The sequence below is a fragment of the Mobula birostris genome, chromosome 1 (genome assembly GCF_030028105.1).
Source record: "Mobula birostris isolate sMobBir1 chromosome 1, sMobBir1.hap1, whole genome shotgun sequence".
NCBI classification, from domain to species: domain Eukaryota; kingdom Metazoa; phylum Chordata; class Chondrichthyes; order Myliobatiformes; family Myliobatidae; genus Mobula; species Mobula birostris.
This window is the reverse complement of record NC_092370.1, coordinates 226,656,109-226,670,670: the sequence shown is the minus strand read 5'-3', so window position 1 is coordinate 226,670,670 and position 14,562 is coordinate 226,656,109. Positions and strand designations below refer to the sequence as shown.

Sequence of the window (14,562 nt, the reverse complement as noted above, 5' to 3'; positions counted from 1 at the left end):
TGCGGACATTGTAAGTTGTAGACATGCTATGTTGTGGACATGGAATGTTGTGGACATGCTATGTTGCGGACATACTATGTTGGTGCCAGAAGATGGTGACACTTGCTGGCTATCCCCAGCACATCTGCAGACTGTGTTTGTCATTGGCTTAAATGACACATTTCGCTCTATGTTTGATGTACATGTGACAAACAAAGCTATTCTCTAATCTCTGAATGTTGCAATTGTATCTGCCTCTGACGCTAACCATCCTCCACCAGCCCTTCCCTCTCTCCCATCTGTTCCAGCCCTTGTCTCATTGCCTCCCTCCCATCCCCACCTCACTCGCAGTTCTGATCCATAGTCTCGATCCAAAATGGTCACCATCCCCTCTGCCTCCCAAATGCTGCTTGGTATACTGAGCTCCTCGACCAGTGCGTGTTTTTTTTTTACAAAATTCTAGTATCTGCAGTCTCTTGTGTCTCTATCTCATGTTCATGACTCCTTGATTCCAATGCCTTACATATTCATTATTCAGAATCACCATTTCTACCAGCTACCCAATCCAACCTGGAGTTTGAAACACTTCCATTAAATCACCTTTCACTTTTTGTTTTCCAACATTAAAGGACACAGCATTTTCATACTTTCTTCAAATATCATAGAACTACACCAATAGAAGAGTCCATCACCTGAGTTTTTACTTATCCCTTCCATTACTTTTGCTCTGTACTTGAGTCATAGAACACTACAACACAGAAACAGACCCTTTGGCCCATCTAATATAAGCCTACCTATTATTCTGCCTAGTCATACTGACCTGCACATAAGCCATAGCTCTCTATACCTCTCCCATCCATGTACTTATCCACAGGGATCTGGGAATATAGATCCATAATTCCATGAACGTGGCAACACAAGTAGATAAGGGTGTACAGAGAGTTTTTGGCACATTGACTGTCATAGAACACAATATACACGAGTTGGGATATTACGTTGAAGTTGTATAAAACTTTGGTGAGACCAAATTTGCAGTATTGTGTGCAGTTCTGGTCACCTACTTGCAGGAAAGATATCAGTTAGATTAAAAGAGTATGGAAAATATTTACGAGGATGTTATTGGGACTGTGGGATCCAAATTAAAGGTAAAGGTTGAATATATTAAGATTTTATTCCCTGGAGTGTAGGAGAATGAAGGGAGATTTGATAGTGGTATACAAAATCATGAGGAGTTTAGGTAGTGGAAATGCAAGCAGGTTTGTTCCACTGAGGTTGGGTGAGACTAGAGTTAAAAGTTGTAGGTTAGGAGAGAAAGGTGAAATATTTAAGGGAAACCTGAGGGAGAATTAATACACTCAGAGTAGTGCGAGTGTAGAATGAGCTACCAGCAACAGCAGAGGTGCAGGTTCAATTGCAACATAGAAGAGGTTTAGATAATTGTGTGGATCCGAGGGAAATGGAGGGCTATGGCCCAGGTGCTGTGATTGAATGAGGCAGAATAATAGCTTGACATGGACTAGATGGGCCAACGGACCTGTTGTGGGCTGTAATGTTCTATGTCTCTATGGCTCTATTTTGCTTGTATTTCTTAACCTCTCTGGTATTGCTCTACTCTTTGTGTACAGAGACATCTATCATGACTCTGGATTAGACTCTGGATTTGGGTCTAAGTACGAGGGTCTACAAGAATAGATTCACAAAAGAAAACTACTAAGAGTTCTTTGAGAATGCTTTCTTCAAGAGCCAGGTGATCCTAACCGCAAGCTGATATGGCATTGAATTTTAACCAAATAAGAGTAAGGCTGAAAATAAATTGACATGCTCTAAATTATTGCTTTTGGTTTAAGAGGATTAGGCAGCAGGCACCTTGGGAAATATGCACTCATTGTCTGAGATCTGTGTAGCTGAGCATCTCTGTCCTAGTGCTGTGATCAATACACACCATGTCACTTATCACCAAAAATCACAGGCAATTTCTGCTCAAACTATAATGTGGATTTCTTCACCTCTAAAGAATTACAATTATTACCGCTGTGGATGTAAAAGACACTTTAATTAGTTAAACCAACTGAGACCACACATTCATAAGCTTCAGCACCTAAAATGCTCTCAGGGCACCTTAAATGGTCCAATTCAAAGCTGATTGAAGATTATTATATTTTATATGAACAAAAACCAATGGAAGCAAGAGGCAAAGAAATGGAAATTAGACTTTAGAAACTCAAAAACTGTGATATTGCTATTGTTTGCAAACTCACCCAAGTGCTGAGTCTGTACAGTATACTCCCATCCACTGAGTCAACCATTTTGCACTTGAGAAAAAGATTCTAAATAACAAAGTAATTCAAATTTAAGCACTTCTAAGTGAAACAAAAGAAATGATAAGAGGCATAGACTGAGTGGACTGCCAGAGATTTTTTTCCAGGTTGGAAATGGCTAATATGAGGATGCATAACTTAAAGGTGACTGGAGGAAAGTATAGGGGAGATGTCAGAGGTAGCTGTTTTACACAGAGAGTGGTAGGTGTGTGGAATGAGTGCCAGGGGTGGTGGTAGAGGCATTTACATTAGGGATATTTAAGAAACTCTTTGGTAGGCACATGGATGGGAAAAAAAACTGGATGTCCAATCAGAAACAAGAGAAAATCTGCAGATGCTGGAAAAGAGTACAGGCAACGTTTCAGGCCAAGACCCTTCAGAAGAACTGGAGAAAAAGAAAGAAGGGGAGTAAATTTAAAAGCTGGGGGGAGGGGAGGGAAGGGAAGGGGAGGGGAGGGAAGGGGAGGGGAGGGGAGGGAGAAACACAAAGTGATAGGTGGAACTGGGAGGAGGAAGGGTGAAGTAAAGAGCTGGGAAGTTGATTGGTGAAAGGGATACAGGACCAGAGAAGGGGGAATCTAACAGGAGAGGACAGAAGGCCATGGAACAAAGAAAAGGGGGAAGGAGCACCAGAGGGAGGCTATGGGCAGGCAAGGAGATAAGGTGAGAGAGGGAAAAAGGGATGAGGAATGGTGCAGGAGAGGGGGGATGGGGCCATTACTGGAATTTCGAGGAATGTTCTTCCTCCAACCTGACTGTGGCCTCATCACAACAGTACAGGAGGCAATGGATTGATACATCGGAATGGAAATGGGAAGTGGAATTACAGGTGGCACTGGGAGATCCTGCTTCTTCTGGTGGATGGAGCGTAGGTGGTCAGTGAAATGGTCTTCCAATCTATGTCGGGTCACACTGATATACAGGAGGCCACACCAGGAGCACCAGGCACAGTATATGACCCCAACAGACTTCACAGGCGAACTGCTGCCTCACATGGAAGGACTGTCTGAAGCCCTGAAGAGTAGTGAGGGAGAAGGTGTAGGGGCAGGTGTAGCCCTTATTCCGCTTGGAAGGATAAGTGCCAGGAGGGAGATCAGTGGGGAAGGACAAATGGATAAGGCAATTGCATATGGAGCGATCCCTGTGGAAAGCAGAAAGTGGGGGGGGGGGTGGGAGGGAAAGATGAGCTTGGTGGTGAAAACCCGCAGGAGATGGCGGAAGTTCCAGAGAATTATGTACTGGACCTGGAGGCTGGTGGGGTGGTAGGTGAGGACAAGAGGAAGCCTACACCTGGTAGGATGGAGTGAGAGTTGATGTGCATGAAATGGAAGAGGGTCGTTGAAGGCAGCATTGATGGTGAAGGAAGGGAAGCCCCTTTCTTTGAAAAAGGAGGACATCTCCTTCATTCTCGTGGGCGATGGAGATGTACACCAAGAAGGCCTCAAAGCTCTCCCTTTCTTTCTGGACACCAGACCCAACCAATTCCTCTCCACCACCACTCTCCTCCATCTAGTGGAACTTGTCCTCACTTAACCATTTCTCCTTCGGCTTCTCCCACTTCCTCCAAATGAAAGGTGTAGCCATGGGCACTTGCATAGGTCCCAGCTATGCCTGCCTTTCGGCTCTGTGGAACAATCCATATTCCAAGCCTACACTGGTGTCTGTCCCCCATTTTTCCTACGCTACATTGACGACTGCAGTTGTGCTGCTTCCCGCATTCATCCGGAGCATGTCAACTTCATCAACTTTGCCTCCAACTTCCACCCTGCCCTCAAATTTACCTGGTCCATTTCTGATGCCTCAATCCCATTTCTCGATCTCTCTGTCTCTAGCTCTGAAAACAGCTTATCTACTGATGTCTATTATAAACCCACGGACTCTCACAGCTACCTGGACTATAGTTTTTACCGCCCTCTTGTGAAAATGTCAGCTCTTAGGATGAGGCTTTTCATTCCAGAGCGACAGAGATATCCTTCTTTTTCAAAGAAAGGGGCTTCCCTTCCTCCACCATCAACACTGCCCTCAACCGCCTCTCCTCCATTTCATGCATGTCTACTTTCACTCCATCCTCCCACCATCTTACTAGTGTTAGGGTTCCTCTTATCCTCACCTACCTCAATAGACAATAGACAATAGGTGCAGGAGTAGGCCATTCAGCCCTTCGAGCCAGCACCGCCATTCATTGTGATCATGGCTGATCATCCACAATCAGTATCCAGTTCCTGCCTTATCTCCATAACCTTTGATTCCACTATCTTTCTCTAGAGCTCTGTCCATCTCTTTCTTGAAAACATCCAGAGACTTGACCTCCACTGTCTTCCGGGGCAGAGCATTCCACATATCCACCACTCTCTGGGTGAAAAAGTTTTTCCTCAACTCTGTTCTAAATGGCCTACCCCTTATTCTTAAACTGTGGCCTCTGGTTCTGGACTCACCCATCAGCGGGAACATGCTTCCTGCCTCCAGCGTGTCCAATCCCTTAATAATCTTGATATGTTTCAATCAGATCCCCTCTCATCCTTCTAAATTTCAGTGTATACAAGCCCAGTCGCTCCAATCTTTCAACATATGACAGTCCTGCTATCCCAGGAATTAACCTTGTGAACCTACGCTGCACTCCCTCAATAGCAAGAATGTCCTTCCTCAAATTTGGAGACCAAAACTGCACACAATACTCCAGGTGTGGTCTCACCAGGGCCCTGTACAGCTGCAGAAGGACCTCTTTGCTCCTATACCCAATTCCCCTTGTTATGAAGGCCAGCATGCCATTAGCCTTCTTCACTGCCTGCTGTACCTGCATGCTTGCTTTCAGTGACTGATGTACAAGAATACCTAGATCTCGTTGTACTTCCCCTTTTCCTAACTTGACTCCATTTAGATAATAATCTGCCTTCCTGTTCTTACCACCAAAGTGGATAACCTCACATTTATCCACATTGAACTGCATCTGCCATGCATCCTCCCACTCACCCAGCCTGTCCAAGTCACCCTGCATTCTCATAACATCCTCCTCACATTTCACACTGCCACCCAGCTTTGTGTCATCTGCAAATTCGCTAATGTTACTTTTAATCCCTTCATCTAAATCATTAATGTATATTGTTAACAGCTGCGGTCCCAGCACTGAACCCAGTGGTACCCCACTGGTCACCATCTGCCATTCCGAAAGGGACCCATTAATCGCTACTCTTTCTTTCCTCTCATCCTCAAAAAATTCCAGAAGATTAGTCAAGCACAATTTCCCCTTCGTAAATCCATGCTGACTTGGACCTATCCTGTTACCTCTGGGTCCAGCACATAATTCTCTGAAACTTATACCATCTCCAACAGGATCCCACCACCAAACAGATCTTTCAATTCCCACACCCCTCCACATTCTGCTTTCTGCAGGGATCACTCCCTATGCGACTCCCTTGTCTGTCCATCCCTCCCCAATTACCTCTATCCTGGCACTTATCCTAAGTAGAACAAGCGCTACACCTGCCCCTACACCTTCTCCCTCACAGTCATTCAGGGCCCTAAACAGTCCTTCCAGATGAGGTGAAACTTCACCTGTGAGTATGTTGGGATCATATACTGTGTCCAGTGCACCCCATGTGGCCCCCTGTACATCAGTGAGACCGATGCAGATTGGGAGACCACTTCGCTGAGGACCTATGCTCCATCTGCCACTTCCCATTCCTATTCCAATATGTCAATCCATGGCCTCCCCTACTGTCGCGATGAGGCCACAATCAGTGCTACACATGCCCTTACACTTCCTCCCTTACCACCATTCAGGGCCCCAAACAGTCCTTCCAGGTGAGGCAACACTTCACCTGTGAGTCGAATGGGGTGATATACTGCGTCCGGTGCTCCTGATGTGGCCTTTTATATATTGGCGAGACCCGACGCAGACTGGGAGACCGCTTTGCTGAACATCTACGCTCTGTCTGCCAGAGAAAGCAGGATCTCCCAGTGGCCACACATTTTAATTCCACATCCCATTCCCATTCTGACATGTCTATCCACGGCCTCCTCTACTGTAAAGATGAAGCCACACTCAGGTTGGAGGAACAACACCTTATATTCCGTCTGGGTAGCCTCCAACCTGATGGCATGAGCATCGACTTCTCTAACTTCCGCTAGGCCCCACCTCCCCCTCGTACCCCATCTGTTACTTATTTTTATGCACACATTCTTTCTCTCACTCTCCTTTTTCTCCCTCTGTCCCTCTGAATATACCTCTTGCCCATCCTCTGGGTCCCCCCCCCTTGTCTTTCTTCCCGGACCTCCTGTCCCATGATCCTCTCGTATCCCCTTTTGCCAATCACCTGTCCAGCTCTTGGCTCCATCCCTCCCTCTCCTGTCTTCTCCTATCATTTTGGATCTCCCCCTCCCCCTCCCCCTCCAACTTTCAAATCCCTTACTCACTCTTCCTTCAGTTAGTCCTGACGAAGGGTCTCGGCCTGAAACATCGACTGCACCTCTTCCTAGAGATGCTGCCTGGCCTGCTGCGTTCACCAGCAACTTTGATGTGTGTTACTTGAATTTCCAGCATCTGCAGAATTCCTGTTGTTTACCTTATATTCCATTTGGGTAGCCTCCAACCTGATGGCATGAACATCGATTTCTCGAATTTCCAGTAATGCCGCCAACCCTGCCCCTGCTTCACCATTCTCTGTTCCCTTTTCCCACTCTCACCTTATCTCTTTGCCTGCCCATCGCCTCCCTCTGATGTTCCTCCCCCTTTTCTTTCTTCCATGGCCTTCTGTCCTCTCTTATAAGGCTCCCCCTTCTCCAGCCCTGAATCTCTTTCAGCAATCAACTTCCCAGCTCTTTACTTCACCCCTCCCTTTTACCTGTCACCTTGTGTTTTTCTCTCTGTCCTCCCCCCACCTTTTAAACCTACTCATCTTTTTACCCCCAGTCCTGCTGAAGGGTTTCAGCCTGAAACGTCGACTGTACTCTTTTCCATAGATGCTGCCTGGTCTGCTGAGTTCCTCCAGCATTTCGTGTGTGTTACTTTGTAGGAGGGAAGGGTTAGATTGATTTTAAAGTAGGCTACAAGATTGGCACAACATTGTCAGCTGTAGGGCCTATACAGTGTTGTAATGCTCTATGTTCTAAGACCCATTCGTTTTGCTGATTTTCATTTCAAAGGAATAGATCTGTGAAATAATCTATTTAACTTAAGCAGTGGAAACTTAACTATGAAGTCAAATAAAAACATAATCCAAATGAAGGCTCTCAGCCTGAAACATTGAGAACATATCTTATGAGGAAGGTTGACTGAGTTAGGGCTTTTCTCTTTGGAGTGAAAAAGGATGAGAGGTGACATGATAGAAGTACGCAAGACAAAAGGCACAAGATAAAAGGAGCACAAGAGAGAGGGGGCAGCCAGAAGTCAGAAGTAGGTCTTTTACAGAGAGTGGTAGGTGCGTGGAATGCCTGGGCAGGGGTGATGGTAGAGGTAAATACATTAGGGGCATTTAAGAGACTCTTAGACAGGCACATTGATGAAAGAAAATAGAGGGTTAGGTGGGAAGAAAGGGTTAGATTGATCTTGAGTAGGTTAAAAGGTTGCCACAGCATTATGGGTCGCAGGGTCTGTGCTGTGTTGCTGTTCTATGTTCCATTTTGCCCTAACATGCTTTGAAGCTGTCGGTTAACTGAAAACCTGAACTGAAATTGACAAGGGGTAGCAAAGCAATGACACAAAAGCGAACAGAACCAAAATGGGTAACTGGAGTTAAGATACAAATAGCTAGTAGCCCCATTAGATGAGGGAACGTATGAGAGAAATGGAAGGAGCATCTGCTTACTTATGATCCTGTGACTTACCTGTCGCCTGTGTATACTTTTGGTCTTCTGCTCAGTGCATAGTTTTTGGTGTAAGAGCCTGTGTAGATGGAGCCGTCCAGTAGTGAACGCTGTGGAGGATCTTCCAATGGATTCCAGTAACTCTGTTCACACATTCCTCGCAAGAGTATCTCTGCCAGCTGCCTGGCAATTGTCTGCAGGTCAAACGCATGTACAGTCCTTGGTCAAGAAACAAATACTTATACTGCTACTTTCCCTTGTTCTACAATAAAGACAGGCACTGTACTGACTTACAAGGATATTTTTTTACATTGTATGAAATATGCAGGGAGACTGTGTCATATTAAAGGGGGTGAATACTTATGCAATCAAATATTTTGTATTTTATATTTGTAATTAACTTAGATCACTTTGTAGAGATCAGTTTTCACTTTGATGCAAAAGTCTTTTTCTGTTGATCAGTGTCAAAAAAGCCAAATTAAATCCACTGTGATTCAATGTTGTAAAACAATAAAACATGTAAAATTCTGGGGGGGGGGGGGTGAATATTTTTTATAGGCACTATACATGTGATAAATACTGTAAGTGAATCTGAATCCGAGCCTCCACAGTTTACTCTCCTACACAAGCCTCCTCCAACTTTCTTCCTTTCCTTAAGCCTCCGATTGATGCTGAGATTCAAGGACCAAGTAAATACCTAGGCTGATGAGCAGCATTGTTTGGAGAGGGCGTTCTTAAGATCTGATAAATTGTAGAGGGTAGCAGTTAGTATAATGCTACTACAGCACCAACGACCCTTGTTCAGTTCCTCTGCTGTCTGTTAGAAGTTTGTACGTTCTCCCAGTGACCACATGGGCTTCCTCTGGGTGCTCTGGTTTCCTCCCAAATTCCAAAGATGTACAGGTTGGGGTTCGTAGGTTGTGGGCATGCTCTGTTAGCTATAGCCAGTCGGTGCCATAGTGGCATCTGCACCAGACTTTAAAGTGAGTGATCCCGGGTTCGAGTCTGGCTGGCTCCTTGCATACTTTCCATCTGTGCTACCAACTTGGTCTCGTAAAAAACAGACAGAAATGCTAAATTAATGGCAAAGTTGCCGCCCAATGTGCCAGAAGGCGTAGAAAGAAACTTCAATGTTCTGTTGGCACCAGACACTTAAGGGCTGTCCCCAGCACAATCTTCGGACTGTGTTGGTTATTTTGACATAAATGACACATTTCACTGTATGTTTCAATGTACATGAGACAAATAATGCTGATCTTTAAATCTTATCTTTACAAAAACAGAGCATAAGTAGGTCATCTTCAATCCCAAGAAACTTCCTAAAATAAAGTTTAAAAATATTTCAGAGGTTATAAAGTGCCTTGAGACACCATAAGGAGATATATAAATGTATTCCTCTCCAATGACACAGTAACGTCGTGTCAACAGGAAAGTATTAAAAAGGGACTAATAACCTGCAAAAAAGACATTTTATTCGATTTTTTTGCTGTTGCTTTTCTAATCCTTGATTTTCTGTGATAATCTAACCACAGTGGTATGTTTTTGTGTAAAAACAATGCCCTTTTGTGTCTGTTATAAAAAAGTTAATTAAGCAATGGTTTTTAAGGAAAATGTTACAAGTGTGGCTGAAACTGGATTGCATTAGCAGGCTGGCTGAGGGAAAGCGTCTGCTGAAAATGGTATTTCACCGGAAAACTGAGCACAGCGGCAGGTATGAATGAAAAACAATTGCAAAGCACTATAATAATGTCAGCAGGAATTGGTAGCAGGTGTAGGCTTGAGGGTCAAGTGGCCTACAATCCATATGCATCATGGTTGATCTGCCCCAGGCCTCATGTCCTCCTTTGTGCCAGTTACCCGAGGTCAAGGATCAAGAATCAATTCAGAGTCAGATTTAATATCATTGGCATACACACTTGTCCACTCACTTCCTCCCTCACTTCCACTCAAAGCCCCAAACAGTGCTTCTAGGTGAGGCAAACATTCACCTGCGAACCTTAGAATAGAAATGAGAAGGAATTTCTTCACCCAGAGGGTGGAGAATCTGTGAAATTCATTGCCACAGACAGCTGTGGCGGTCAAATCTTTGTATATTTTTAAAGTGGAGGCTGATAGGTTCTTGATTAGTAAGGACAACAAAGGTTATGGGGAGTTGGCAGGAGAATGGAGTTAAGAGGATAATAAATCAGCCAAGATAGAATGGCAGAGCAGACTTGATGGGCTGAATGGCCTAATTATGTTCCTATGTCTTATGGCCAAGTGGACTGCATCCAAATGGTTCATGGCTGATCTAACCTGGGCCTCATCTCATCTTCTGTGCCAATTCCCCCAAGACCCCAATTCACTGAACTTTCAAAATTTGATGGTCTGCTCTTTAAGTACCCTCCGGTTATCTAGCCTCTCCAACTGTTGTGGGAAAAGAAACCCACAGATTGCTGTACTGTAGATTTGTACTGTGTTGTAATGTTCTAAGTTCAACACCCTCAGCAAGAAGAATCAGAGATTAACCACCCGCAGCAAAAGATAGACATCCCAATACATTTGGAATGCAGGGCAGCAGCAGAGAAGCTGGTTCAAAACCAGGAACATTTGCAGTTCAAAGAAAGGTAAAATAAAACACAGCTCCTGACTGCTGGATAATTAAACAGATGGCCAAGGATAAGAGTCAGGAGTGTAAAGAATGATCTGAGTGGGAAAAATAAAAACACAGAGTCCTGATAATTAAGAAGAAAACTATTCAGTCTGTGCAACACCCACACTGTCTATATTTAACTACAAATCTACTGATGGAAACAGGTTATCTGCCAGTGAAAATGACTCAGCTTTCAGTTCTCCCACAGGTCCTATCACAGAAAGTACCTTTGCCAAAATGTCTAATATCAGATTATTTAAGAAAACAGCAAGTGTATCAAGGGGTTTACTTGCATCATTTCATTCCATCCTAATGTAGAAGCCAGTGTGTCTCCAGCACAGCCCTTAGACTTTGGACCCTCTCTGAGAAAACCTTGAAATGCCTATTGTGGATGTGGAGAGGATATTTTCTATAATGGAATTCAAAGTTGAAAGTAAAATTATTATCGGAGTACCTTTATGTCACCATATATGACACAGAGGTTTGTTTTCTTGCCGGGATACTAGTAAATCCAAGAACTACAACAGAATCAACGACTGACCACACTCAACCAGAGGGACAAAAAAAAATCTGCAAAAGATGACAAACTGTACAAATACAAAAAAGATAGAGAGTGACAGGCAGATAGATAAACAAATAAATAGACAGATAAATAAATAAATAAAGGTTGGTGGGAGAGCTAATGACATGAAGTGAAACTAATTGATAAGGTACCCCATGCAAGGCTTATTGAGAAAGTAAGGAGGCATGGGACCCAAGGGGACCTTGTTTTGTGGATCCAGACTTGACTTGCCCACAGAATGCAAACAGTGGTTGTGAATAGGTCATATTCTGCATGGAGGCTGGTGACCAGTGGTGTGCCTCAGGGATCTGTTCTGGGACCACTTCTCTTCATGATTTTTATAAATGACCTGGATGAAGAATTGGAGGGATGGGTTAGTAAAGTTGATGATGACACAAAGGTTGGAGGTGTTGTGGACAGTGTGGAGGGCTGTCAGAGGTTACAGTGGGACATTGGTAGGATAAAAAACTGGGCTGAGAAGTGGCAGATAGAGCTCAACCCAGATAAGTGTGAAGTGGTTCATTTTGGTAGGTCAAATATGATGGCAGAATATAGCATTAATGGTAAGACTCTTGGCAGTGTGGAAGATCAGAAGGATCTTGGGGTCCAAATCCATTGGACACTCAAAGCTGCTGTGCAGGTTGACTGTGTGGTTAAGAAGGCATATGGTACACTGGCCTTAATCAACCGTGGGATTGAGTTTAAGAGTGGAGAGATAATGTTACAGCTATATAGGACCCTGGTCAAACCCCACTTGGAGTACTGTGTTCAATTCTGATCACCTCACTACAGAAAGGATGTGGAAACTACAGAAAGGGTGCAAAGGAGATTTACAAGGATGTTGCCGGAATTGGGGAGCATGCCTTATGAGAGTAGGTTGAGTGAACTCGGCCTTTTCTCCTTGGAGCGACGGAGGATGAGAGGTGACCTGATAGAGGTGCACAAGATGATGAGAGGCATTGAACATGTGGATAGTCAGAGGCTTTTTCCCAGGGCTGAAATGGCTAGCACGAGAGGGCACAGTTTTAAGGTGCTTGAAAGTAGGTAAAGGGGATGTCAGGGGGAAGTTTTTTTACGCAGAAGGTGGTGAGTGCGTGGAATGGGCTGCCGGCGATGGTGGTCAAGGCTGATACGATAGAGTCTTTTAAGAAATTTCTCGATAGATACATGGAGCTTAGAAAAATAAATGGCTATGGGTAACCCTAGATAACTTCTAAAGTAATTACATGTTCGGCACAGCATCATGGGCCGAAGGGCCTGTATTATGCTATACGTTTTCTATATTTCTAATTCCATAGTGTTATTTGGGAGACAGTTCCAGAACTTTGAGTCATTAAAGGTACCATGTTAAATTTCCAATTTAACTTGGTATGTAGCTTACAGGAAGGTTGGTGGAAAGGTGAGAAATGGGATAAGGGCAAATGGGTATAAGTATGTTCCCATGTCTTTCTAAGTGAGAAGTGGGAAGTGAGTAAGACCATAAGACATAGGAAAAGAATTAAGCCTACTCTGCTATTCGATTATGGCTGATTTATTTTCCCCTCAACTTTATTCTCCTGTCCTCTCCCTGTAACCTTTGATGTTATATCTAATCATTCAAGTACACCTTTAGGTGCCTGCGAAGTATTGTTACTGTTCTAGCCTCCATCACCTCCGGCAACTTGTTCTAGAAACCAACTACATGTTCCATGAAACCTTTGTCCCTCAGATCTCTGTAAGGTCATAAGACCACAGGAAGAGAAAGAGAGAGAAACTAAATCTTTATTGATTCATCGAGTTGGTTTAGCCATTTGATCATGGCTGATTTGCCTTTCCTCACAAACCCAGTTGCCTGTCTTCTCCTGTAACCTTTGAAGTCGTTATCAACCTCTGCTTTAAATATAGCCAATGACCTGGCCTCCACAGGCAGCCACGGCAACAAATTCCACAGATTCACCACCCTCTGGTTAAAGAAATTCCTCTTCATCTCTGCTGTAAAAGGATGTCCTTCTAATCTGAGCCAGTGCCCTCTGGTCTGAGACTCTCACACTAGTGGAACCAACCTCTCGACATCGACTCCATCTAGGCCTTTCAGTATTCAATGGGTTTCAATGCGATTACCCCCTCATTCTTCTAAATCCAAATGAGTATAGGCTCAGAGACAGCAAATGCTCCTCATACATAAACCAATTTATAAACATGGCAGATAAACTTAAAGTGTGGGCCAATACGTGGAACTGTGATGTTGTGGCCATCACAGAGACTTGGTTGTCTCAGGAGCAGGAATTGCTGCTGAATGTGCCAGGTTTTAGATGTTTCAAAAAGAACAGAGAAAAAGGCAAAAGAGGTGGGGGCATGGCATTACTAATCAGGGATAGTGTCACGGCTACAGAAAAGGAGGAAGTCATGGAGGGATGGTCTACTGAGTCAGCGCGGGTGGAAGTAAGAAAGAGGAAAGGGGCAATAACTCTACTGGGTGTTTTTTTACCCCCCAATAGTAACAGGGATATCGAGGAGCAGATAGGGAGGCAGATTCTGGAACGGTGCAATAATAGGGTTGTTGTGATGAGAGATTTTAATTTTTCTAATATTGATTGGCATCTCCTTAGGTTTAGATAGGGTGGAGTTTGGTAGGTGTGTTCAGGAAGGTTACCTGATGCAATATATAGATAAGCCAACTAAAGGAGAGGCTGTAATCAATCTGGTATTGGAAATGAACCTGGTCAGGTGTCAGATCTCTCGGTGGGAGAATATTTTAGAGGTAGTGACCACAACTCTATCTCCTTCACCACAGCACTGGACAAGGATAGGAGCAGACAATTTGGGAATACATTTAATTGGGTAGGGGGAAATAAGATGCTATTAGGCAGGAAGTTTTCAGGGACATGCACGGCAGAAATGTAGCAAATGTTCAGGGAACATTTGCATGGAGTTCTGCATAGGTATGTTCCATTGAGGCAGGGAAAGGATGGTAGGGTTAAAGAACCATGGTGTACAAAGTATGTAGAAAATCTAGTTAAGAAGAAAAGAAAAGCTTATGAAAGGTTCAAGAAACTAGGTACTGTTAGAGCTCTAGAAAATTACAAGGTTGCTAGGAAGGAGCTTAAGAATGGAATTAGGAGAGCCAGAAGGGGCCATGAGAAGGCCTTGGTGAGCAGGATTAAGGAAAACCCCAAAGCATCCTACAAGTATGTAAAGAGCAAGAAGATGAGCCGTGTGAGAATAGGACCAATCAGGTGCAATAGTGGAAACATGTGCATGGAGTCACAGGAGGTAGCGGAGGTACTTAA

The 14,562-nt window shown here is 44.1% G+C and overlaps 1 protein-coding gene across 2 annotated transcripts in view; it reads right to left on the bottom strand.

Annotated features, from left to right (window-relative positions):
* The window catches only part of ttc7b (tetratricopeptide repeat domain 7B), a 470,264-nt gene that overhangs the window by 260,150 nt on the left and 195,552 nt on the right, over positions 1-14,562 (bottom strand). For both annotated transcript variants that reach the window (XM_072272880.1, XM_072272891.1), the window contains exon 7: positions 8,121-8,293. In XM_072272880.1, coding sequence (XP_072128981.1) covers positions 8,121-8,293 — 173 coding nt within the window. The remainder of the gene's footprint in view (positions 1-8,120; positions 8,294-14,562) is intronic.